At 45.2% G+C, this 26,430-nt stretch overlaps 2 protein-coding genes and 1 long non-coding RNA gene across 3 annotated transcripts; all 3 read right to left on the bottom strand.

Moving 5' to 3' along the window:
• Positions 1–959: 959 nt before the first annotated feature.
• On the bottom strand, positions 960–6,228 carry LOC125709013 (uncharacterized). The gene is made up of 3 exons (XR_007382573.1): positions 6,070–6,228; positions 2,674–2,824; positions 960–2,271 (listed from the first exon to the last, which is right to left on the bottom strand). It is a non-coding gene; the product is annotated as an uncharacterized LOC125709013 (long non-coding RNA).
• A 1,424-nt stretch (positions 6,229–7,652) lies between these two features.
• Positions 7,653–13,539, bottom strand: lim2.2 (lens intrinsic membrane protein 2.2). Its single transcript, XM_048976987.1, has 5 exons — positions 13,325–13,539; positions 11,442–11,681; positions 11,132–11,272; positions 10,173–10,307; positions 7,653–8,338 (listed from the first exon to the last, which is right to left on the bottom strand). Exons 2-5 carry the CDS (start codon positions 11,617–11,619, stop codon positions 8,259–8,261), a joined length of 534 nt encoding a protein of 177 aa, XP_048832944.1. The 5' UTR covers positions 11,620–11,681; positions 13,325–13,539; the 3' UTR covers positions 7,653–8,258.
• An 839-nt stretch (positions 13,540–14,378) lies between these two features.
• On the bottom strand, positions 14,379–26,358 carry ftsj3 (FtsJ RNA 2'-O-methyltransferase 3). The gene is made up of 22 exons (XM_048976970.1): positions 26,211–26,358; positions 25,683–25,773; positions 24,851–24,956; positions 24,577–24,623; positions 22,730–22,809; positions 21,782–21,881; positions 21,335–21,529; positions 21,138–21,253; positions 20,953–21,057; positions 20,749–20,849; positions 20,542–20,628; positions 19,835–19,978; positions 19,505–19,640; positions 17,793–17,986; positions 17,589–17,703; positions 17,394–17,478; positions 17,171–17,309; positions 16,588–16,685; positions 16,380–16,482; positions 15,317–15,500; positions 15,094–15,188; positions 14,379–14,974 (listed from the first exon to the last, which is right to left on the bottom strand). The coding sequence occupies exons 2-22, from the start codon at positions 25,747–25,749 to the stop codon at positions 14,725–14,727; spliced, it is 2,547 nt and encodes an 848-aa protein (XP_048832927.1). The 5' UTR covers positions 25,750–25,773; positions 26,211–26,358; the 3' UTR covers positions 14,379–14,724.
• Positions 26,359–26,430: the final 72 nt, after the last annotated feature.

Below are 26,430 nucleotides of genomic sequence, written 5' to 3'. Positions count from 1 at the left end.
CGGTTTGGAAAATGGATGGATGGATGGATGGACACATTAACATTACAATTATTTGACACTTGAAGAGGGTTGTGCAAGTCGAGAAGAAAGTCAAGGCTGGTGTTCTGTGTGATACTTGTGACTGAAAGGTAGCTTCTGGTTATGGAAGGACAGAAGTTGGACAGCCCATGATGTATCGGCATGCTAGTAGCAGAAGAAAGTGGGCGTGGTGTGCTGTAAGTGTGTAAGGTGTCATTCCCCAAGTGTGTTTCGTATAGTTATGTTAGGGGTGAGGAAATGAAATAGGTGCTTCAGGTGTTACGAAGAGTATCCCTGGGATTGTTGGCGGACAGTCCCTTGGAAAAAGTGGAACCAGCAGAAAGACAGGATTCTACGTCCAGCTGCAGGACGGACCAGAGGCGCATCCTGGCCACTGTTCCTCCACCGGGAGATGTTCTGGGATTAGATGGATGAAATATTGCTGAGGTCTTCATGGCAGCCATACTTTTTTTCTATCAAAGGCTTCAGGAAGGATGTATCACTACTATCATCACCTGGCAGCCAAACAATAACATTAGTGTATTAATATAGTCTATGCAAGCTGAAAAACCAGAAAAACAAGAAATGAGATGTCTTATGCAAGCATGATCTGTCTGGAGCAGTCCTGGGCAATTATTCTGTGGAATGTTCTCAGCGGAGCTGATTATTTTCATGTCCATTGAAAGCTACAATAGAAGACTTACTTTAAAAAAAAAAAATTCAGAAATCGGTGTATTTTTATTTAAGAAAATATATTTGTGGGCAAACACCTGGTCATCTCCACAAACTTTACCATAAAGCCACTAAAAAAAAAATCTAACCGAAGAAAGCAAACTAAAAATACCAAAGTATTTTTGCATAAATTCTTTTTTTAAACAGAAATTCTGAATCTTTTTTTGCAAGGTACATTTTTGCATACCTGTATCGAAGTAGCAGTTACATTTGTGATTATTCAAGGGATTTTCGTGAGCATTTAATGATTTCGGAAGCCAGGAAAAACAGCTGCGGCCTGCAGGTCATCCTCTGCCCGGGTCGCACCGTTATCCGTGAACTCCGCATATTGTAGTGTGTGACAACCGCACCCACCTTAATAGTGAATTTAACGGAATGAATTAATGAAAAATAAATACAAATACTCGAGTGGACTAGGACAAGATAAGCAAAAATAAAACTAAGACTGCTTTGGTAAATAGTGCACTGGAGTTATGGCACTGGACTGGGATTAGAAATCAACCCTGGACTCTGGGATCCCCCACGGTGAATTTCGCCAAAGGGGAAATATAATTTTCAATATTTTGCATACCGATCAACCCACTGGGAAAATGCCCAGGATGCCAGATTGCCAGTTTTCCCCCAGCACTGGAAATGAGTCTGTTCCCTTAAATAACCAGTTAGCCCCCCAGACTGAATGACAACCCCAACAAAATCTAATATAATCAATTAATCATGCACTAGCAGTACCATCCATCATTGTTAAATAGGTTAAATATCCTACAGTCATTTTAAGTGGTAAATATAACGAGGCACCCCAGCACTATTACTGTGCATAAAATGGAAACTACAGCCCCCCTCGGCCTCAGGTCCAAGAAGTTATCCTGCTGGAGTGAAAGCAAACTAAGACAACCTCTTTAACCCTTGTTACTAATGCACTGTATGAATGACAATTACTGAGTTTAACACATGGAGGTGTTTGTTCTCCCATAATGGTGCCTTTAAAAACATGGAAATTATCTCCACTTGTCATTGTCCCTGATGAAAACATTTTTACACCAGTAAATCCAGTGGACTGGTAGGCTCTGTCACACCTCGCCATGTGTCCTGTGATGCCTGGCACAGCCTCCAGTCCTCCCTGACAACCGTAACTTATACAGGCAGATGGATGGCTTTTATGCTGCAGCCATATCTGTATTTTTGCTGCATTAAATGTCCATTTATCCATCTTCCAACCCCTTATCTAGTATTGGGCTGCTGTCCAACATAAATGGATGCAATTGCTACAGTGAATGGGAGGAATTACTTTTGAAGTAGTGTATAATGTACAACTGAATGGTGATATGTAATAAATAATCATCCCTAAACCCAGAATTGTCACAAGGGTTATACAAATTGCATAAGCCATTTATCTGCATACGTTCACATTGTCATGATTGTAGGACAGGGCTGTCAGCCAGCACACTAAATGAGTCCTGTCATCTTCCATAAACACTGTCTCTGTAAGCAGGATACATTATGGATGAGATGACTGTTCAACACCTGGCAAAAATACTAGATTTAGTAAATATCTTTGGTTAAAACATTTGATATCACCCAAGTCAGTGGCCAGTCATCCGTACAGTAAAAATACTAATGAAGCAACTACTAATGTGACACAATACAGTTCACCCCTATTGTGACGCAGTGCGATTCGACATGACTCAGGGTTGCCACATCTCTCACGACTGCAGTGACACTCAAGCTTTCAGACTCCCATGCAAGAAATCTTATGGCAAATCTATATTATTCCATTATAAATCTAAAATTAGCTACATCAAAAGCGTTGAGGTAGTTTGCAAACCCTACAGACTGTTTACAAGGTAAGAAAACTGCTACAATAATCGCACTACCCAAGAAACCTTCAGTCAGCAGCCTCAATGACTACTGACCTGTTGCACTCACCCCGGTCATCATGAAGTGCTTTCAGAGGATAGTCCAACAGTACATTAAAGCCAGCCTCCCAGCCATCTTCGACCCACAGCAGTTTGCCTTCAGAGCAAACAGGTCCACAGAAGATGCCTTCGCCACTGCGCTCCACACTGCACTGTCCCACCTGGAGGAACAGTGGAGCTTTGTGAGGATGCACTTTGTAGACTTCAGCTCTGCCTTTAACACTGTCATCCCCAACAGACTGGTCACAAATCTCTCAGACCTAGGACTCTCCAGACCCACCTGCCACTGGATCAGGGACTTCCTGACAAATCACCATCAGATGGTTAGATTAGGCCATATACCTCCTACACATTTACACTCAGCACCAGCACCCCGCCAGACTGTGTACTGAGCCCCCCCATCTCTACACCCTCTACACTCATGACTGCAACCCCACCCACACCACCAACAACAAAGTTTGCGGATGACATAACCGTGGTAGAACTCATCTCAAGAGACGACGAGACAGGGATCATGTCCGAAATATGGCAGTGTGGTGCATGGATAATAAGCTTCCAAAACAAATGAACTAATAGACGTCGAAGTACAGCACAGACCACAAGCCACTGCACACTAACTGGGGCAGTTTAGAAAGGTTCCTTGCTTTCAGGTTTCTGGGTATCCTCACAGAGGATCCCTCCTCCATCACAGTGGCAGTCAAACAGACGCAACAGTGACTCTACTTCCTGAGGTTTGAGCATAACTTTATTCACATTATGTGACAGTTTTCGTCAACAAATAAAACTGAGCTGAAATTGTCAGGTAGAGATGAATTAGAAATTTCTGCATGATTGGATAATATCAGTCTAACTAGCACATAAACCATGTCTGCAAGCAGAAATCATGAAAAATTTGGCAGGGCGACCCCTATTCTCAGCAAATATTATGGGGGATCAACCATCAAAATACCGTATACTGTAGTATAATGTCTGAGCGCATGGCTCAGGGGACTAAGCCTGTGTGCCTCTGATTAGAAGGAATCTGTAGAAAGGATAGACAGAGCAGGACATTCAGTGAAATTTTCAGAGAAGTGAAAAAGAAAATAAATAAATCTGTTCCTTAGATTTAGTTGACTAAATATTCAGTAATTAGGGGCGGCATGGTGGTGCAGTGGTTAGCACTGTTGCCTCACACCTCTGGGACCCGGGTTCGAGTCTCCGCCTGGGTCACATGTGTGTGGAGTTTGCATGTTCTCCCCATGTCGTCGTGGGGTTTCCTCCGGGTACTCCGGTTTCCCCCCACAGTCCAAAAACATGCTGAGGCTACTTGGAGTCGCTGAATTGCCCATAGGTGTGCATGTGTGAGTGAATGGTGTGTGAGTGTGCCCTGCGATGGGGTGGCCCCCCATCCTGGGTTGTTCCCTGCCTCGTGCCCATTGCTTCCGGGATAGGCTCCGGACCCCCCGCGACCCAATAGGATAAGCGGTTTGGAAAATGGGTGGATGGATATTCAGTAATTATCTTCAAAATAAAACTACACTAATACTAAAAAAAAAAAAAAATTCAGATGATTCAAATATGACTAAAACTAAATAGTATTTTTGTTAAAAAAAAAAACTAAGGCTAAAAGTAAATTAAAATACGCTGTCAAAATGAACACTGCATGTAAGCACGTTAATGTACAGGAGTTATGACTCGCATGCCTTCACAGGGAGATTCCAAATGGTTCTGTTTATGATGTGACGCGTTGATCATGTGACTCATATGGCCTGACATCACATCTGCATTGTTCATACGTGATTCTGCATGTTCCTTCATGTTCTTGTGTTAATTCTTGCCAAACTGGAAACTTCTGGATTTCTGCCCTGTGCATCATACTTTCAACATTAGGTTGTGAAAATCAGGGAGTTGCTTCTCACGATCGTCCATCCATCCATCCATCTTCTGTAAATTATACATTTACTGGACGAAATGGTAAATCAAGAACACAGTGGGAGGAGGGGTGGAAAACCTGGAGAAACCTAAAGTAGGGGGATACGGGGTCTGAGCTACAACAGACCTGCCCATTATTACATTCACCCAAATGCTTTCATTTTCTTGGCAACTGTGTGGTAATCATGCACACGGAAATATATGTAGGTAGTACAGAAAATGACATGTGAGGACATGCAAAACAGTAATTGATTTTGAAATAACGTGTTGGATTAACAAAGTATATGGAACAAGTTACAGAAAATGTACACAGAGCTTCGTAAATTAATTCTATGAGGCAACTGCAGATTTGTTAAACGATTTACTAGCCGACTTCTATAGAAAGATCTGCAACACTATGAGATCACAATTGCGTGCAGAACAGTGGGTTTTATGTGTTTTAATTCCTTTGAAGTACCATTTTAAACTAATTTTTGGGCAGCACAGGGGTAGCATTACATGTTTCCCCTGTCCTGTGTTGGTCACACCTCCCACCTCAAGTTTTATTGTCACACATTCCAGGAAATGCAATAAAATTCTTATCCTACGGCTGCATTGGGAGAAACGACAAACAGCAGTGCAATACAGGACAAGACAGTGCAGGACAAGGAACAGTGCAATACAAGACAAGATGGTGCAGGAGAAACAGCAGTGCAATACAATAAAACAGCACAAAACAGGATAAGACCATGTAGGACAACAGGACAAGGCAGTGGAGGGCAAACAGGAGCACAATAGAGAAGAGTACAGGATAAATGGCAGTGCAATACAGGACAAAGCAGTGCAGAAGAAACGGCAGTGGAATCTAAGAATAAGTTAAGAAATAAATGAAAAAAAATTAAGTTCTGAAGTGGAATATTAATAATGGAAGTATATGGCAGTGGGGAGGATAGATACAGGTCTAAAATGTAGAAAAGCTTTGGCATGTTCAGGCATCAACGTGTTTTAGGTCTGTGCACCCATAGGATGGGAAACCACAGTTTAGCATGCTATAGGAACATATTTCATGCCTTCCAACAACCTGGAACCCATATTTCCTACTTTCCAACAGCCTATTGTTTCTCCCTAACAGCCTGCTCTAAGATGCCCCCCCCCCGGCTATAATCTTTTCCTTATGTCCCAGCCCAAAGTAATTTATACAGCACAAATAAGGGGTAAATCTGAGTATCTGGTGCATGTGGGATTTTCCCAGCCAGAGTTAGACATGGGGGGGCATTCTGTGGCAGGGCAGACATCAAAATGTGTTTTTTGACAGTTCTGCTCCCCTCTAGGATAGGAAACCCCAAATTATCATACTTTAGTAGTATACTATTTACTGTCCAACAACCTGATGTATCACCCTAAGGCCCTAAATTAGGGTTAGCAAACTGAGGCTATGCTTATGTTTAGAAAAAAGCCATAAAGAAGTAGTATCAAATCAGCTATGGGTGGCAAAAACAATCAGAACAGTTCCCACCTTTTTAGTTCTGGTGTCTTGGGTTCACTGAAGGATCACCACGAAGTCCAATCATCCCCAGCAAAAAGGCATTTCTGGACTTGTTGTGTCTAGGCCTATTGGCCCATCTTTGGGCCTTGTTCTCTGGGCCTAGTTGTCCTTCCTGTTTTTCTGGCAAACAAACTGAGGGATCTCCTGGATGAGTCTGTGATACAGTCCTTGTACTCCTTGAAATATCCCAGCTTTCCTCAGAGAGGTTTAGCAACTACAGCAGTAGTTTTCAGCTATCCCCAAACTGAATTCAAAACTGTAAACTTTATTGCTAAAAACAATTTTTATTACCGAAATGAGAGACTTTTTTTGTCTCATAAAATCTCCATCAACTACCTGTCTTATGATGGCTTTGCAATGCTCAACAGGTCCTGACGTTTCACATGAAACAGTGCTTCTACAGAGCAAATTAACAAGCCCCAGCGCAATCGCAACCCTATATGTGATTACCATGTGACCATGTCATGTGATGCAAGATGTCCACCTCCCTCCCCCTTGGTCATCATGCCCCTCCCCCACCCCTGGTTGAGGAGAGAGGAAAAGAGTTAAATGGCACTGAGTTTGGTTAGGGTTTATAAAAGGTTCAATTGTACATCATTGATGCTCAGGGTGCACTGGCAACATTCCAACCTTTTCCTCCTTTTATAATTTCAGGTTCCCTTGATGGGGATGTACCTATCCCAGGCAGAGACGGCGGCAGTGGCGGAGGTGAAGATCCCTGGTAAGTATGGTGCCCATTTGATAGGTTCCTGCACTAGAAATATGTCATTTTCAGGCATCAACATAGGTTTTTATGACTGGTTTTGTCCCCCGTAGGATAGGAAACTACAGATTAGCATACTTTAGTAGTATATTTTCTATTGTCCAACAAGGTGATGTATCACCCTAAGACCCCAAATTAGGGTTAGCGAACTAAGGCTAGAGTTAGGGTTATTGCATTTTCAGGCATCAACATGTGTTTTTATGATAGGTCTGGACCCCCGTAGGATGGGAAACTACAGTTTAGCATGCTGTAGTAGCATATTTCCTACTCTCCACAGCCTGTTGTTTCACCCTTAAGGGCCCAAATCAGGGTTAGGGCTGACGACAATCGGAAAAAAACTGTGAATAGATCCCTGCGATTTCCCATCAAGGTTCTGAACATTGTCTCAATGAATCTTTTGCCTTAATTTCCAAAGTCTTTAAATGAACCTTTAAAATTTGGTTAGATTTCTCAGAGGCCTCACGCAAGGGTGTGTTGTTTCGTTGTATTTCTCATGGTTTTCTGATGAATTCAGATTGTCATACGTACTGCAGTGAAGAGTTCTTCATTCAAGTCCCACCATAGTGTGTATGTCCCCGTTTGTACTCTGTGATGACTGGCAAATATCCCCCACTCTCTGCTTCCTGGGGGGGGGGGGGGGGCTTCCAGGTTGACACTGATCTTGACCCGGGTGTGGGGATTTTGGATAATGGATCCATAGATGGAGGATATTTGTTAAATCTCATCATTGATGAAGTTATGAGTCTGTGTGTAAATAAGATTACCAGTTAATGAGCACTCAGCAAAAAAATTATTTCAAACTGTTTTATCATTATATGTATAGCATCCAGCATATGGCATGTCTCAATTTCAAAACAAAAATTTTACTTAGACCTCCTGGCTAAATTTATCCATGGAAAAAAAACTTTTTTCTCTTCTGTACGTTTATTGTCCTCTGTGAATCCTCACATTAGTCTTTTTGTAGTGGTCATGTTGCATAAAACATGGAGATTCTGCATCATTGCTTGCATTTTATTATATGTAATGCATTAGAAAAGTAATATATGATAACTACGAAACTAAGAAAGTTACAGGCTTCTACGTGTTACAGAAAGATATGTAATGTGTGCACATAATCTGTAAGCAGCAGAGGATACGAACAGAGGACATGGCCGATACAAGAGGTCTGGACTTAATGTCGTTTCATGTTTTCTGTTCATGCTCCTAAGCACTACTCCTAAGAGCTTTGGACCTACTTGATAATGAGATAGACAGGGGGAAAAATGAAAAACACAGATCATTTGCTGTGTCCAGAAAACTGACGTTTAACAGTGTTGATAATACTGTTAAATATGAGCGGAGGTAGGGTTTCCCTCTGCAGGTTCCAAACCCAGTTGTGTTTTTCTTTAATTATTTTTTACTGTATCCCACTGTCTGGGATGTTGGGAGCAGGTGATTCAGCAGTATTCTTCTGATAGGTGTAAATCTGGATCACACCTACAAAAAGCAAGTAACACAAAACACACATGTCACATGCTCAAGGATGACCTCGGTTTATGAGAAATTAAGATGTATTTTTTCACAGAATTTTTTAAAATAAAAATATTTTAACTGTAATGGATTGGTATCCCGTCAGGATGTACTCCTGACTCATGGCTGGTGCTGGCTAGGATGGGCTCCAAGCCCAAAAGTGACCCTGTCTAGGACAAGCAGTTGGAAGATGGATGGATGGATGGATGGATGGATATAACAGCCTTGATTACAGCATCTAGAGCTATTGGAGATGGTTCAGATTACATTTAACTGAAAAATTCACTAGAGAAGACAAACTATACTTATTTAGCTTGATAAATTCAGTCAATAAACAAATGACAATTTTGCCATAGTATGATTCAATACTAGATATTAAGGAAATGATTCCCTGGTGATATTGCCTTTGCCCACAGGAATATTCCAGAACCAGAAAAGCAGGTATTAATGTTTCGGTGAGGGAGTCAGGAACTGCAGCTAAAATTCAAACGAAAGCCAAAGACAAGACTGAAACCGGCAGCATTACAGCAGCCAGGCACAACACAAGTACTAAGCAAACAGGGAGGCAAGGACAAAGAGCAGAACAGCACAGAGCAAGGCCGCAGGAACAAGGCAAGACAATGGGCACGGCATATCCAGGGCAGAGCACGAAGTGCAGCAAAGGGCAGTGGCACGGCATACCCAGGGCAGAGCACGAAGTGCAGCAAAGGGCAGTGGCACGGCATACCCAGGGCAGAGCACAAAGTGCAGCAAAGGGCAGTGGCACGGCATACCCAGGGCAGAGCACAAAGTGCAGCAAAGGGCAGTGGCACGGCATACCCAGGGCAGAGCACAAAGTGCAGCAAAGGGCAGTGGCACGGCATACCCAGGGCAGAGCACGCAGTGCAGCAAAGGGCAGTGGCACGGCATACCCAGGGCAGAGCACAAAGTGCAGCAAAGGGCAGTGGCACGGCATACCCAGGGCAGAGCACGAAGTGCAGCAAAGGGCAGTGGCACGGCATACCCAGGGCAGAGCACGCAGTGCAGCAATGGGCAGTGGCACGGCATACCCAGGGCAGAGCACGCAGTGCAGCAATGGGCAGTGGCACGGCATACCCAGGGCAGAGCACAAAGTGCAGCAAAGGGCAGTGGCACGGCATACCCAGGGCAGAGCACAAAGTGCAGCAAAGGGCAGTGGCACGGCATACCCAGGGCAGAGCACGAAGTGCAGCAAAGGGCAGTGGCACGGCATACCCAGGGCAGAGCACGCAGTGCAGCAATGGGCAGTGGCACGGCATACCCAGGGCAGAGCACGAAGTGCAGCAAAGGGCAGTGGCACGGCATACCCAGGGCAGAGCACGCAGTGCAGCAATGGGCAGTGGCACGGCATACCCAGGGCAGAGCACGAAGTGCAGCAAAGGGCAGTGGCACGGCATACCCAGGGCAGAGCACGCAGTGCAGCAATGGGCAGTGGCACGGCATACCCAGGGCAGAGCAGGAAGTGCAGCAATGGGCAGTGGCACGGCATACCCAGGGCAGAGCACGAAGTGCAGCAATGGGCAGTGGCACGGCATACCCAGGGCAGAGCAGGAAGTGCAGCAATGGGCAGTGGCACGGCATACCCAGGGCAGAGCACGCAGTGCAAGAACAGCAGTTTTAATAAACTGCAATTAGCCTCTGGTCACTGTCAGCTGTGACTGATACGCCCCCTCAGGTTCGAAGTCATGGTAATGGGGAAGGTGCGTGGAGTCAGGGCAGAGGGAGGAGGTACATGTAGAATACATTGGGCTTATAAAGAACTGGCAGAAGATAAACAGTTTACCTCCCGTGAGAGTCAGGACGACTGCCACCCAGCCCAAGATGTAGGACCAGGAGAAACTCCAGTCAATGTAGCGCTTTCCGAAGAACTGAACAGTCACCCCAGTGTAAATCGCCAGGGCAAACAGGGTAAGAAAACCTAGGGAGGGAATGGGGGAGTAAGTTCATATTTTAGTTAGTAACATCCATCTGTACGGGGGGGCGATCTTATCCAGAAGGGGCTGTGATGTATGCAGACTTTCACCGCAACTCCCGAATTGGAAAGGTTATCCCAAAAGCCTGCATGCACACTGGCCCTTTGCGGACAAAACCGGCCACCCCTGCTTTACACAAACAGCCCTGTTTATGTCCTGCCTCAGTTACTTGTGTCTGTCTACAGCTTTTCATTTCACAACCATGCTTCATCCACTTAGCTTAAGTATATAAGATTCTAACAGGTATGGATGCTGTTCATCCAAATAATTATTTCAATACTACTTCAACTACAGGAACTCGTGACCATAGATACAGCATGTAGTTGGAGTATGGAAAAGTCTTCCTGTTAGTGTAGTGCAAGCTAAAACCTTGGGTTCCTTTAAATCAGAGCTAGATAACATTTTAACAAGTTTAAGCTATTAGTTGAATTCTCCCCAAATGAGCCTGGTGGGCTAAACGACCTCCTCTCGTTTGTAAACTTCTGGTATTTTTATGTTCTTATGGCACCTGCGCTGTCCCTAGTCCAGTATTTCCTAACCCAGTCCTCAGGGACCCCCCCGACGGTCCACTTTTACTCCCTCCCAGATAGTCTGTGAGACCCTGCACCCGGTTTGAGAAACACTGCCCTAGTCAGTATTTTAACCAGTAATGTATGTGAAACCCGTCTCTGCCAGCAGGGTCTCTCTATGATCTGATTCATTTTCATGTTTCTATAGGTCTAGCAATATTTCCTCTTAGTAATTCTACTTCCGTTCCTGGGCTACTTACTGGATAGCAGCAAAGCTATCCCAGCGGATCTCATTAGCTTGTTCTTGGTTCCATCGGAGAAGGCGCTTAGACCCATGATCACCCCAGCGAAGCAGCTCAGAATCGACAGCAGCATGAAGGTTCGCGTCGCATCCCAGAAGCCTGTGGGTCGGCACGTGGTGGCGCGTCACACCCGGGAAAATATACCAATCCATAAACGCGTTCACGTTATTTAAATGTGGAAGTGAAATAAAACCGAAAGCACCAGATTACTCCATCTTGGAAGCAAGGTGTACATGATGGCATGTTGGTGAAAGACAGTCAGACTCACCGACAGTGATGGTGTGGACATGGCACTTGTAATTGATGCAGAACCTCCACAGCCCCTGATTTGCTGGGCTGCCAGTGTAACGGTATTGCATCCAATAGTCCGTCGCTGTGGAGATGATTAGTAGCAAAAGGGCGGTCACACCACTTAGTGTGCCCCCACCTGCCAAATTGAACAGCATCAAGGAGCCCCCAGGAGTCCTCCTAAAAGCACCGCACCTGTTAGCCAGAGAGTGGGCAGGACCTGAGTAGGGAGAAATGTGGGAAGAGAATGACCTCCCATTCGGATGTACACTTAGACTATCCCGATTATGGGAGAAGACCTGATCACAAGACCATATGCTGAAAGCTAGCATATTCACATTTATATATAGTGTGGACAAGCTCTCAAATTAAGTAGGCAACCTCTACAGTACTATCCATGCCAGTGGCGCCCCATGTAGTACAATGATATGCTGTACACTGTGAAATGTCGTTCTTGCATGTATGGGAAATTGTATCTCACACTGGAGCAGTGAATCTTTTTCTTCACTGGAAGGGCAGGCATGAGAGATATCTTTTACATGGGCACTTCATTATGTTTGCTCACTTGGAAGGGGATCATAGAGAGACCCTGCTTGCACCCAGAGGGCACCTCAGGTTCACCCAATTGCACCTTAAATGGCACCACATCACATTGTGTCCAACAGAAGGGCACCTATTCAGACACTTCACCATGCTTTTTTGGCTACTTACGAGTTCCCTTTACACCATTGCATCCCATTTGCTCTATCGGAAAGGGCACCCTTTTTGACACTTAATCATGTAGGGGTGGCATCAAAGGGCAATTCATAACGGCACCCTTTTCCACTGGAAGGGAACCCATAGGGCCATTTAGACCACTGTAAGGGTACCTTATAGGGCACTGTATCACATTCTCTCCACCAGAAATGTCATACTGGTTTAGACCATTGTCTTAATGAGGCCCCAGATTATCTCTATTAACAGGGCCTTATTAAGACAATCCAGAGGGAATTTTAGCAACTTCTTTTCAGTCAAATTTCACACAATCTTATACGCAAAATACAATGTAGAGCTGATCAGACCCGATCAATCTTTTAAATACCTGTTATCCTTTTCAACCCCAGCATTCATTACAATTAATGTCAATAAAATTTCATAACAGTTAATGTCCATAATGTGATATAACTGCATAATTGTAACCATGGTGAACTTTTTGTAGCCTCTATGTCATCAGCTAGGATGGCAGTGAGCACATGACTCCAGGAAGCATGTTTACGCATTTTCAGTGGGACCCCACAGATATTAGCGATGCCATGGAAAGAAGCCATCAGAGGAATCAACACAAAGCTTTGATCGGTTGAAAGAACAAAGCAGCTGGTCTGCCTACAAACTGCAAAAATTTTATTACTTGTCTAGCAGATAGGAAAAACAAAATGAGCCAGACGGATAACAAAGATGTTTTCAAACTATACTCATCAAACGAGAAAGATCTGCTGTTAAAAACAGAAAATAAACCAGAATAAAGCATGAAAGACATTTGCAAATTAGAATACCCAGTCATGGAAAAATAGTTTAAAAGATTTTGCAATGTATTGTTAAAATATTCAGTTTGCTTTATAACTAGTCCAGTGTTTGTTACGATACAAAACCCTGGTCTACCGTAATCATTTAAGTAGGAGATTTACCCAGCAATTGCAGATAAAATTTAAACTAAATATATATTAGCCTTTTTGCTGACTTTCACACAAACGCTGGAGTGAGCAGCGAAGGAGACCTACAGCCCACGCATCACGTGTTTTTGCACTGAGAACATTTTAAATCTGACCTTCAGCATTTACTTTTGTGACTGACTTGCACACGTGTAAAAAAAAAGTCAGGAAATACCTCTTTTGCCCCGATCCGCCGCTTCCTCGCAGCCGCCAAGGCTGTCCTTGGCTCTGTCTATCCTTTTTAAGCTCCCCGCACCATGCCCTTATTGTTCTGGTCACAATGGGGGGGGAATGATCGAGGGCGACACGTGAGGGATGCTAATCCCTGAGGCTCTCCCTGCTGTCCTATTCATTCCACCCCATCACCTTGGACGCCAGCAGCTCTTCCCCCCGACATACCTCACCATCTCAGCCCCCCCTCCCCCAACCAAGGCCCCCTACTCGCTCCTCGGACCTGGTTTACCCTGGCAGAGTCCTCCCATCTCAATCTCCTTCGCCTCTCATCCCGCTCTTCATTCCCGAGGGGAGAGAGGAAGGAAAAAAATAAAAAAGTCGCTGATTTGCACTGGCAGTGGTCAGCATCACAGGACCCCTATTGTTGACTGGGGCGCTGTGCCAGAGCCCCTGGCTGGGGGGGGGACACTGACGCATCTGTCATTCCATTATCATCATCCCTGCCATTCCAGACACATCTGCGGGCTGCACACCGGCATCTCTGCACTCCAAACAGCAGCCACTGCCAACCCTGATGGCACAGTTGTTAAGAAAACACTCATTTACAGTCAAATCACTATGGTTGTGGGACTCTCTACTGTGTGATGCTAAACATCTTTGGAGGTGACACTGGTCAATAATTCATGTCTAGGATGAATTAATGCAAAAGTCAGCAGTTGGTCCCTAACACTTCCTGCCATACCCAAAATTTTGTTTAAGGACAAACCGTAGCGACACGTCCTCCAATCACAAAGCTTGCTGCGTCTCTTTGTTGTTCAGTACTTGCCATCCTGTGTAACGAAAATGACACCATTTTAGAGCCAGAAAACACCAGGCCCACGCATCCTCAAAACGTAACGTGACGTCACAGAGACGGCAAAACAACGCACAAACGGTGCATTATCCCACAGCGTCCCCCAAACATCTCCAAGTCGCCGCCCAAGTCCGTACTGTACTAACCAAAGGAAGCACAATCTCCATGAAATGATACATTGTATTGCTTAAAGAAAGAGTAATTCATGTAAAAGAGAAGTTTATTGTTTGAGTTGTTAAGAAAGAATTTACAGCTGAAGACCAGGCCGACAGGCCGCATGAATGAGGAGGACATTTCAATGCATCATAAACCCAGCATACAAACTCATAACACTGACTGCACTCAGTTACGAGACTAAGACTCGGAGAGTCAGGCAAACGGGGAACGATCACCCGGTCTCTTAGGGGTACCGTCAGGGGCAAGAAGACAAGTAGAGTTTGTGCTCTTGCTCAAAGTGTCATGTCCCAGCAAGCCATGCTGAGGGGCTCTATAGCCTCGTAGTTCCACTCTCTTGTTGTCCTCTGTACACTGCAGACATGGGGGGTGGGTTACTTCTTGTTTGCATGCCCTTTCCCTGCCTTTGTTCCCTTCCCCCCCTTCTTCCCTTTGCCCCCCTTCCCCCCTCCACGCCTCTCCTTCCTCTTCTCGCCCCTCATGTCCTTCTTCATCCTCCCATCCACGACGCGGAAGAATCCCTTGACGCCTGCGGGTCGCCGGACCTTCCTGCCGGCCCCCTTCTTGGCCACCACGTAGGTCACCTCCCGCTTCTCCTTCCCGATGCCCACCTTCTTGTAAATACTGACGAGGAGAGAGAATGGAAATGAAGGGCTGACGAGTCGCAGAACTTGCCAATTGCAGACACGAGACTAAACATCCGCGTATGTGCTCAGGAATGTTCTGGCGAAAGCGGCACCCACCTTTTCAGCTGAGCCATCTTTTCCCGCTCGGAAATGTCCACGGTGTTCACCACAACCTCCGCCTTCTTCTTCACCTGTTCCATCTTTTTCAGCATCTGACACACAGACGTACCAGTCAGACTGTGACCTTCACCATGCCTGATATGGGCCCAGTCCTCGTCTCCCCTCCACCCCCTATTCTGTCACAATCCTGCCCCCCTCCACTCCCTCTGCTCCTCCTCACCCTCCTCTTCTTGCGAGCCTTCGCCTCCGCCACGCGCTTTATGGGCCGGGCGTTGATCTCCTTCCAGCGCTGCTTGTACTCCTCCACCATCTCGGGGGTCACTGGCACTGGCTTGCGCCGGTGTTTCTTCTCGTCCTCCAATAACCACTCGGGGATGTCGCACATGTCCTCTGAGTTGGCGAACCTGGGGGCGCGTGGCATGAAACGCGAAGTCTTAGACACAGACACCTTATTTGACAGGCAGTCCGGTCTTCAGGCTCAGCCGTCCTTGTCCCCTAACAAAGCCAACCTTTGTTATGTAAATAAGCTGTACCCCAGATCCAGTTCGTAATGCTCCAGGACTAGGCTTGTGTGATATTGCAGTATGAAACCGATATCAGATTATCGCTAACCTGGTGCTGATACCTGACAGTGACTGGCGATTATCGACATTGTGTGCAAAAACACACTGCATGTACTGGCAGGTGTGCACTGCAGCTTACTGCGGCCACACTTCTTCACCACTAAAGTAACACCTTTTGAGGCAGCCTGAGGTGTGAAAAGTCTAAACTGCCGCAGCAGATGTATTTAGATGACTCGTGATGTTCGTAAAACCGCTGATAAATTCCACGTAGTATGTGTGTGTGTGTGTAATGGTTTATCGGTGTGTATTTTTTTCATGCTCTCTCATTTGTCTTTTGGCTAAAAATATTTCAATGGCTCACTTGGTGTTTGTGTGCTTCTGCGTGTGGGTGGGTGGGTGCGTGTGGAGAGGAGGCTTTATAAATACTTTATTTCGGAAAATCGATTATTTTATTTTGTCCCTACCCCAGATGTACACAAATCAAAAGTAAATCTCAAGGGTGACTCCAGTACACAACATGAGTTCTGCTAAATTAAAACTGACCTTCTATCAACATGAGAAATAAAGGAGAAATAGTAACGGGAAAAATGTATGGCGATAAGTTCTGATCTGAAAACAAACTCTGAAGGACGAGTTACTCAGGCTTAAACTGGGCTGCCCCAGGTCCGCATGCGGAGAGTAAGCAGATGACAAGTGCAGTGAAACATGAGAAGGTCTCACCTGTGAAAGGAGCCATCAATGAGGTCCCTCTCCTTCTTCTTGGACGTGGCTATTTGAGAGCCGAGCGCCAGGCCTTCGGGGTCTAGGATCCGAGCACGTTTACCTGTGGAAGAGAAGGACGGCCCCGATAAACCCCAAAAGCTGACAAGGCGGCCCCTTCCGTGAGAGCACCCTCTCCAAGCACGCCCCACCACCCACGGAGACTCACTTGTGCTCTCCACTGGTACCACTTGGAAGTCCCCATCATCTTCAGTCCCAGCGGCTCCAGCCAGCCTCCCAGAAGCTTTCTTCATCTGGGCGATCTCCCTGCAAGGACACCAGCTCATCAACACAAGGCTCTTCCTTGTCAGCAGATGCTGGTGATGCAAGGGGTTTGAATTAAACATCTGGCAACTTTGGGCTTTGAATTGGCATTTACCATTAAGAATGTATCATATTTTAAAGGTACCCAACTCCTGTGTCTGGAATAAGAGAGATTTTCTTTAGTCACCAAACTCAGAGGTCCAGACTTTTATTCTGGTGATTTAAGTGATTCTCTGTTTTATCAGAGAGGTTGATTTATAATTTTTCTACCACAGCACGAAACCATAATTTACACATATTCATAATTAATGTATAGCTTATTGTATTTGTATATATCTTATTTGTACATGGTCAGATGGTGACTGTATTTCATTGGCTCCATTCCTGTACTTAGCACAAGAAAAGTTTAATCTCATCTGGACATTAGAAATAGTTATTCTGCTGCCCTGCAGGGGAGCTCAGTTCTCGCGGAAGCAGGGCCCTCTGACCTCTCGTCATCGCTGCTGTCGTCAGAGTCGCTGCCGCTCCCTTCGCTCTCCTCCGCCTTCTGTGAAGGCCCCGCCTCCTCTATCGCCTCCTGTTCTGCTGCAGCTTCTTCCTCCCACGCCTTCCGCTTCCTGCTTTTATCTGTGAGCACAGAGGCAGGTGTAGGTTGGAGCCCTGGGCCAATGAGACAGCGGAGCTCGATCCGGCGCCGTCGGCTGCACTCACCGCCGGACGGCCTGCACTGCAGCCTCTGTGCCTGTCGGATCTCACTGTCGGCGTCGGCGTCCAGGTCCAGCTCAGAGAAGATATCCTGTGTGGGAGGAGCCAAGGAACCATCACACTGCCACTCTGGTAGGTGAGTGGATTAAAAATCGATAAAATATTAATAAAAACGAAGGCAAACGCCCATCTGTGCAAGACCTTGCTAAACCAGAGGCTGGTCTCAGAATCCCTCTTTTCATCTTTCCCCTCCAGATCCACCAGCAGTTCATTGCCCTGCCCTTCCTCCTCCTCTTCCTCCACATTGAAAGACACTCTGCAACGAGAGAGGTGGCCATGTTTAGACAGATCAGCATGACCCCATACGTACGGAAAGATGGGGGTCAATAACAAAAGGACTGGTACTTTTTCTTCCCCTTCTTTGTGTCCATTTGTTTTTGTCTTTGCTCAATATCCTCCAGGTCGTCAGGGTCCAGGTCAGACGCCAAGGACATCTTGTCGCTCTCGCCCTCGGACAGGTACACGTCGTCATCCCGGTCATCCTCGTCGACAGCTGCGTCCGCAGCCTTCATGTCTCCCCGGGAAAACTCACTCAGCGCCTGTGGAGCAACCGTGACACGAACCTGCTCAGTCCAAGCCCTGGATGAGCACAGCATACAGCAGAAAGAAAACAATCCCCCAGGAACAGGACGCTACGTGGACACAAGACAGACCGTGTAGGAGACCACACAAGTGCAAAATGCATTAAACATACGGATATTCACTATATGGCAAAAATATGTGGACACCAGCTTGTCCAACAGCTCATTCTGAAACCAGGGGTATTCATATGAAGGTGGTTAGCCCTTATCTGCTATAACAGCCTGTACTTTTCTGGAAAGGCTTTCCATTAACTGCTGGTGGGATCTGCTGAAATCCAGGTTGGGTATTGATGCTGTGTCTTACAGGGGGGTGGTAGTTTGTAGCTGACAGCGACGGACAATGACAGCAGCGTGAATAGCTGGAACGACGACGTTCGACAGCGGCCCCCAGTTACTGATCAGGGCACCTCATATGGAAGGCGATCTTCACATTACTCGATTTTTCCAAATTAGTCAGATACTGGATATGACAATAACCAGAGAATAGAGGGGAAAAAACACTTCACCATGCGACATACACTGTACTAGCGAGCTAGCATAATCTAACCATTATATCAATAAAATACAACAGTACAAATAAGGGGTAAATCTGAATATCTGGTGCAAGTTTGGTGCATGTGGGATCTTCCCAGCCAGAGTTAGACAGGGGGGGGCATTCTGTGGCAGGGTGGCCTGCTCTAAGATGCCTCCCCCAGCTATAATCTTTTCCTTATGGTCCAGCCCAAAGTAATTTCTACAGTACAAATAAGGGGTAAACCTGAGTATCTGTAAAAAAACAAGTTTATGTTTTCATAGTTATTTAACAGGATTTGTTTAATCGTCTGGCCTGTGAAAAGCGACAAAAAGCCAACTACAGGTCGCACAGAGAGAGTGAAGTAGCTGTGAATTCAGGGGTTCTGTGCAATGTCACAACCAAGGCTCTCTAGTCATTTACAGCCAGGAAGGAATACTATTGGTTTCAATAAAAAAAACTTCTAATTTTACCTCACAATAAAAGTATATCGATATCAAAGTTAATTCTGTCATCCTATGTCTCATTCTGAAAGTATATCAATATATCGTAAAACTTCGAAATACCGCCCAGCCCTATTAGAGAATCACTTTGTGTCGCAAAGGCTTGTGTGTCCTGCACTCGCTCTCTCTCCAAACATGGACTTTTCCACTGCTGTTTGAGCATCCGATGACAGCAGAAGTTCTCCCTGATGTTAGTTAAAGTAACGGTAAGTGTACATTACAGGCAAAAAGCAGAAAAATGACACTTTTTGACAGCTGCCGTTCACATGCCGTGTACGCCTGTGTGGAGATGCCATCGCAGTAATGGCCGCCTTCACTCTACAGGACCACCATGGATAGTGGATTGTAAAAACGTCTAGCAGCATGGGGAGGTAATGGATCAGTCAATAAGGGACTCTGATCCAGCATTACAGCCTCCCGCAAGCCCGGCTTGTTCGGACTCCCAGCATGCACTGGGCTTACTTTGGCTTTGTTGATTGTGTTGAGGGAGAACATGGAGGAGTCGTTGTTGTCGGCGATGGAGACACCGGGCAGGTCCATCTTCAGCTCCACTCTTTCCCTCTGCTTCCTCCGCTCCTTCAGCAACTTCTTCTTCTTTCTGTAAACAGAAATTGGTCCACTTAATCAGCAGCTACATCTGATTCTTGGTGTGCCCCGTTACGTTTCCCAGGTCACAGGTCTATAAACTTTGAGTAAACTTCATGTCCGCATCTCCTGGAGAAGGACTCGCAGCACTAAGCACATGGAAAGCATGAAGGCCGGAAACGCGAAGCCAGGCAGCGGGAGACCAACCTCCGCAGCTCAGCCACCTCCTCTTCTTTGAGCTCAGCCAGTCTCTTCGCCATCTCCTCCTCCTCCTCATCCTCCTCTGTGCTCTTCTTAGGTTCCTTCTTGCTCTGCTTCTCAGCATCATCCTCCTCATCACTGGAGCTGAAGCTGAGGAGGTCCATCACAAAAGATATCACAGGGCGACTTCATAAATGCTAAATTGTTGTTAACAAAGCATTATAAAGTAGCAAAGACCTTAAAGTGATGGATAAAATAGTGGAAGGTGCCAGTCAGGTTACGCTTGAGGCTAAGGTGCTTCACTGAACACATACACACATATATATATATATATATATATATATATATATATATATATATATATATATATATATATATATATATATATATATAAAAAATATAAAAGCTTTTCAATTTATATGCAAGCTTTTCAAGCCCTTCAACAGCTCCCTCCCCACAAAAACACCAAAACCATGTGGGTTAAGTATATCTGCTCACTATGTCGATCACATCACTTATGAGTGACATCAGGGACCAAGATAGCAAGTGCTGCAGTTTTAGCCTTATCAACACCAACAATGAACATGGATGTGGTTTCATGACATGCACTGACGTTTTCAGCCAGATGCATGTGGAGGACATTCACACACACGCAAAGATAAAATCTGTAGATGGGTAATGATGTGCTACAAACAACAAACTAACTTAAGTACCTCATATCCTGTTCAAGTTCCTTAGCTTCTTCCTTCAGTTTTTTGGCCAGGAATTTCCTGAGCTTTCCCCTCCAGTTCAGCAGAAGTCTGAGTCAGAAATGGCAGGAAACAAAAGCGGTTTGCGTGTCAAGCTGTGGGGACGGCTCACGGCATCCCAGGGGCAACTGCAGAGCAGCAGGAGGCGAGCAGAGGGCGGTCGATGCCTACCGAAGCTCTTTGCGGCCCAGGACCTTAATGTCACGACAGCATTCTTTGATCTCATTGGTTGTGATTCGGTGAGAGGTCAACTCAGCGTTGTCAAAGGTGATCTTTAAAAGGTCATGAATGGAAAGAAAACTTGGAATCATAGACCATATTGCCATTTATAATAGTGTAAATACCATGTGCACTAAACTGCTCCGAGGTCTTTACCTCATTGGCTTTGCTCAGGAAGTCCACTGGGTTCTCAGCTTTAAGGAACTCTGTGACTGAGAAGGTGTGATACAGTGTCAGGTCACCATCGGCGTAACCCTCAGCCTAGAAGGACAAGTGTCGTTAGACTGGAAACGTTTATATGCACCAGATGGTCAAAAATCGCCCCCCCCACAGAAACCTACCTTAGGTTTCTTCAGCGGAACCAGCTCCTTCACAGTCTTGGCTTGAACGTCCACCTCCTTGAAGGCATGTTTTGGGTCAAAGAATTTGTTGTCAATTTTATCTGGAGCCAGGTAACCTAAAGACGTCGGAGGGAGAAACCTGCTGAAGAAAATGGAACCACAAGTGCAGTTGGAGGCAAAAATAAATCATGGCGTACCCTGGCAGACCACGAAAATCTCCGCAGACTCATTCCGTGAGGCCTGGGGCTTGGTGGCCTGCACCTTCTTGAAGAACTGTTGGAAGATCCAGAGCAGTGGCTGGTAATCCTTGGAGCGGAAGACCTTGGTAATAAAGCTGCCTCCTTTGGCCAGGAAGTCACAAGCCAGCTTGAGGGCCATGAGGGTGAGATGAGCTGTTGGGGGAGAGGAAATGGCAAGAGGGCCGACGTACGTCCATGAGAACAGGAAAAAGAACTAATTATGCCGTGAAAAAGGGAACAGAATCCCATGCATCAGGAGACATTTGGCCATTGTTTTGACTTTGAAACAATACCTGCTACACACCCTTTATTATTTACAACGAAGTAGAGCTGCAATGAGATCCACTTTCAGTTGTGTTGAGCTACACCATAAACTCCCCAAATTCTGTCAGCGGAGGTGATTACCCTGAGAGAAGGCGTCATGCTCCCAGTTAGCCCCAACATTAGGTGCACCGTCATTCAGAACGACATCCACCTTCCATGTCTGCAGCTCCTTCCGGAGGGCCTATCAGACACAAGGCAGGTCAACCACAACTAAACAGCTTCCATTAAGCCCATAAACACTGCAACACAAAGGATCTTCACAAGCAACGTTAACGCTACGGCAGTAAAATCCAGGAATCACAGAATCCCCAGTTTAGACAAGAAGTTCAATTATAATTTTAGTGCATTTTGTACATACATATTTCAAATGGCATCTATTGTGCTGAACTGCACTGTATCTCCATCCATCCATCCATCAATCTTCAAACGAGGATTGCAATGTTAATGAGTCATTATAAGTATGTTCCATGCAATATATGACTATTCCGAGGATGTTAAATTAATTTACCTGGATATTGCCCAGTGGGCACCAAAAATGTGTGTCTACTTATCCAACAAATGTCTTTAAAAAAACAACCCAGCCGTTTAGGTAAACCATGAAATACTGAAATACCATGAAATGCGTTTATACAGTTTTTGTTAGTATACAAGTCAACGTAAATTTACAAATCACCACATTCTGTTCTGCTGTCCCAGCTTTAGTGTAATTACATTTAATTTGTATTAAAATAATGCACTGTATGATATTACACATGCATTTTCCTCTTCTAAGGTGCTATCACAGATTCAAGCTGCTTCACATGCTCCCCAGCATAAGCATTTCTGCTGCCCTCTGTTGCATCTGCTAGAACTGAAACTAACAGCTTCCTCCCTTGCAAACACAGGCACAGCAGACAAGCATCTTGTCAGTAAATATAGACACAGACGTAACTCGAAATTAAATTTCTCTCTTACAAGAGCCAGATCAACCTTCTTACTGATGCAAATTCCCATGGCGGCAGTACGCAGAACTCCACGGCCACTACTCACCTGTCTACACTTCTCAGTGGTAATGTCTTCTTGGAGACTGACTACGTTGGGAATGGGTTTGATTGGCACCAGGTCAACTCCTGCAAAGACATTTTTACAGATAGCATGGTGAGAGAAAATGTCAAACGATAAACCCTGAGCAGAAAATATAACAGAACCTATTACTCAATATCAGACACAACGTCATAACAGTGGCAGTGAGCGTAATACTTTGAGATGGTATGCAGTACAACAAGTTTGTGACAAATCCTTTAGAGGTTTTAGAGTTATATGTTTTTAAATCATAATTATACCATTGATCCATTGTTTATTGGTCTTTGTGGAAAACAATGGACAGCACTGTAAGTTCAGGTTCTCTTAAATAGTGCTGTGGTAGGGGGGGTTTCAATATTATCATTTATCCCGATATTATAAAACTGAAATATCACACATTATTTTTTGACATCGTACAGCCTTAAGTAGTATCAGTGTCAGTGAGTAAGCAGTAAGGCTTCAGTGGTGGATGAGATTTGCCATGAGTTCTTGATGTTGTGGGGCTGTATTGGCTTACATGCCTCTTCTACACCACGTGGATGTCGGGGACAGTGTCTTTGGACCGGCAGACTGGGGTAGTGGACTCAGTCTTTAAGGAGAGGGGACCGGAGGATGTTCCAGCTTTAGGGGGATCACAGTCATCAGCCTCCTTGGGGAGGTCTATCTCGGGGTACTAGAGAGGAGGCTCTGCCCACTGGTCAAACAGATCAAGATCCTCAGATCAAGGAAGATGTGGATTCTGTCCTGTCCGCATAACACTGGGCCAGCTCTTCACCCTCACAGGGATACTGGAGGGTTTATGCGAGTTTGCCTAACCAGCCTGCATGTGCTTTGTGGACTTATGATCGTGTCCCTCTGGGGGTCCTGAGGGGGCTGTTTCATGAATATGAGGTACGGGGTCGTTGCAAGCCATCAGATCCCTGTACAAATGGAGCGAAAGCTTGGTTCGCCATGCCAGCAATAAGTCAGATTCGTTCCCGGTGGGTGTTGGACTCTTTATCACTGATTCTGTTCATAACTTTCCATAAATTTCCATGCGTAGCCAAACCGAAAAGGGGATCTGGTTCGGTGTCTTCAGGATTAGATCTTCGTGTTTTGCAGATGATGTCGTCCCGTTGGCATCGTGCAGCTGCGAGCTGCAACATGCACTGGGGCGGTTTGCAGATGAGTGTGTCGTGACCGGGGCTGAGGATCAACACCTCCAAGTCCATGGTTCTCAATCAGAAAAGCATAGATTGCCCTCGCCTGGAGGGGGATGAGTCGTTGCCTCAAGTGGAGGAGATTAAGTATCTCAGGGTCTTGTTCACAAGTCAGGGAATAAGGGAGCGGAAAATCGACGGGTGGATTGGTGCAGCATCAACAGTAATGCGGAAGCTTTACTGTCCTGTCGTGGATAACAGAGAGCTGAGCTGATCTGCATTCCTACCGTCACCTATGGTCATGAGCTCTGGATAGTGACCGAAAGGATGAGATCGCAGATACAAGCAGCTGCATGGGTTTCCTCCGCAGGGTGCCTGGGCTCAGCCTTAGAGATAGGGGGAGGAGCTTGGACATCGGGGAGGAGCGTGGACATTTGGGAGGGGTTCAAAGTAGAGCCACTGCTACTCTGCATCGAAAGGGGCCAGTTGAGGTGTTTCGGGCATCTATGTATGACACCTCCTGGGGAGGTGGTTCAAGCGAATCCAACCAAGAGGAGGCATCGTTTTTTTTTTTATCTTTGTGCATCCCTACGTTTTAGAAAATCTGCAAAAAAATCTACTGTACATCCAATATGGACCCAAAGACAAAAAGTGATCCTCAAAATCAGCACTCACCAATAATCAGGCTAGAAACTGGCATGAACTTTGAAGCCACTTGCAACCTATGGTGAGAATGCACACAATGCAGTTAACACAGAGACTGTTCACAAGATGCATCATCAAAATGTACAAGCCATATTGGTCTACGAGCTTGAATGAACTTTTTTTCCTAAAAAAGTTCTCTTTTGTACAGTGTCAATCTTTCCAGCAAGTAAATATTTATGTCATTTAAATCAGACTGGGATAAATTGCTAGATACAGAATTTGCATTAATGATTGAACTACTGACCAACCCCCAGGGGCAGCACACAGATCCAAGAGTGCCCGCGCTTTCTGCAAAAACTGATATTTACGGTTGAGCTGGATGAGCTTGAAGGAGGAACGAGACCGGTAACCTGTTAATAAAGAGCAAAGGCAACGTCAGTCTCAAAGCAATGTGATCTTCCCAGTGAGACTCAGCATAACAACGCTGTCAGCCTCCACCTCTTACATTCGGTATTCTCCCCTCAGCTATGTACGCTCCTATGGCGGTTCAAACCAGTCATAAGTCTACCCAAGACAGACACCACCTATCTAACTGTCCATCGCTATCCATTGCCCACCAACGTGATCGAGTCGGGTCATGCACGCTATCCAGCTACCGTTCGCTATTGGAGGGGTACAGCTGCACTATCGAGGCGGGTTATGTCGTGTTTGGGTAAGCTTATGAATTGTTGGCCTCCCATAAGCTCCTGGACAAAAAATGGCCAAACATGTTTTGAGCGCAGCATTATAAATGGGAATGTGCAGTTTTCACATTTTGCTACAGCCCTATATAAATGTTTTCTCTCTACCAAGTCAAATTCTAAAATCGTGTCGGATATCCAATAATGAACAGGAAGTCAACTACATAAACGAAGGTTAATGATTTTATTCAAGACTAATCAACTAGTCGAATTCAGTTCGGTATCACAAATGTAATGTTGAGGTTATTAAATGTCTTGTTTTATAGGGCTACATTTCCACTGTGACATTTTAACTAATATTAAAAATTGATTTCATATCTATTAACAGTGCACTAAATCAGCATTCGCCTTCCAGCAAGAAAGTCGCAGATAGCTTGTCAAGTTATTATAACTCACCGGTCTCCTTCGCTAGGTGGTAGAATTTATCTTTTCTAGTCTTTCCAACTTTTAACTTTTTGCCCATGTCGGTTGTTGTTAAAGCCTTTGGCTATAAACAAAGTTTTTAATGAATATTCAGATATATTTACAGAACAGCAGTATAACTCATGAATCCCGTAACAAGACACGTGTAGACATCGGAGCACGTAAGTGACGTCACAGCCCGTCGTAATCAAAACGCTCCTTTTCAAAAAACTTTATTTAAACGCCTGTGACATCGCTACAATTTGTGCGGCTGAGATCCATAATTTTACAATACTGCCGCATGGTGGCAGAAGATGAAATTACCACAGAAAATAAATTATTTAACCTTTAATTATAATAACTGAAACCTTGCTAAACGACTGAAAAGTGAGCCATCCAAAGTTACTGAAACAAGCTACTCAAGCAAAAAAAATCTCATTATCGTGTATCGTATCCCTGGACCATTGTTCTCTCTCTCTCACAAAAATATATTAATAAATAAGTTTTTTGTTTTGAGATTACCGAAGGGTTTCTGCTTCAGGTTACAGGGATACAAGAATTACACTGCCTCATGCTACCTAGCGCAGGCTTCAGTCTCACACCACTGCTTTATCCAGGATACGCAGAAAACATAAATATGTGGATGGTCCCTAACATTTTAATGTATGTAACTTCAGCGCTACTGGCGCGAGACCGTAAATGGTGTGGCGTCGCCCTTCTGCGACTCCTCATTGGATCTCAT

This window comes from Brienomyrus brachyistius, chromosome 15 (genome assembly GCF_023856365.1).
Source record: "Brienomyrus brachyistius isolate T26 chromosome 15, BBRACH_0.4, whole genome shotgun sequence".
In the NCBI taxonomy this organism is placed as follows: Eukaryota; Metazoa; Chordata; class Actinopteri; order Osteoglossiformes; family Mormyridae; genus Brienomyrus; species Brienomyrus brachyistius.
This window is presented reverse-complemented; position numbering and strand designations above follow the sequence as displayed.

Coding starts and splice junctions, on each gene's coding strand:
- lim2.2 (XM_048976987.1), bottom strand. CDS start 11,619: ATGCTGTTCAATTTGGCAGGTGGGGGCACACTAAGTGGTGTGACCGCC. Junction 11,273..11,441: donor TGTCCACACCATCACTGTCG/GTGAGTCTGACT, acceptor GCCGACCCACAG/GCTTCTGGGATGCGACGCGA. Junction 10,308..11,131: donor GATAGCTTTGCTGCTATCCA/GTAAGTAGCCCA, acceptor TTCCCTCCCTAG/GTTTTCTTACCCTGTTTGCC.
- ftsj3 (XM_048976970.1), bottom strand. CDS start 25,749: ATGGGCAAAAAGTTAAAAGTTGGAAAGACTAGAAAAGATAAATTCTAC. Junction 17,987..19,504: donor ACACAATCAACAAAGCCAAA/GTAAGCCCAGTG, acceptor GTTGCTCCACAG/GCGCTGAGTGAGTTTTCCCG. Junction 15,189..15,316: donor AGGCTCGCAAGAAGAGGAGG/GTGAGGAGGAGC, acceptor TCTGTGTGTCAG/ATGCTGAAAAAGATGGAACA.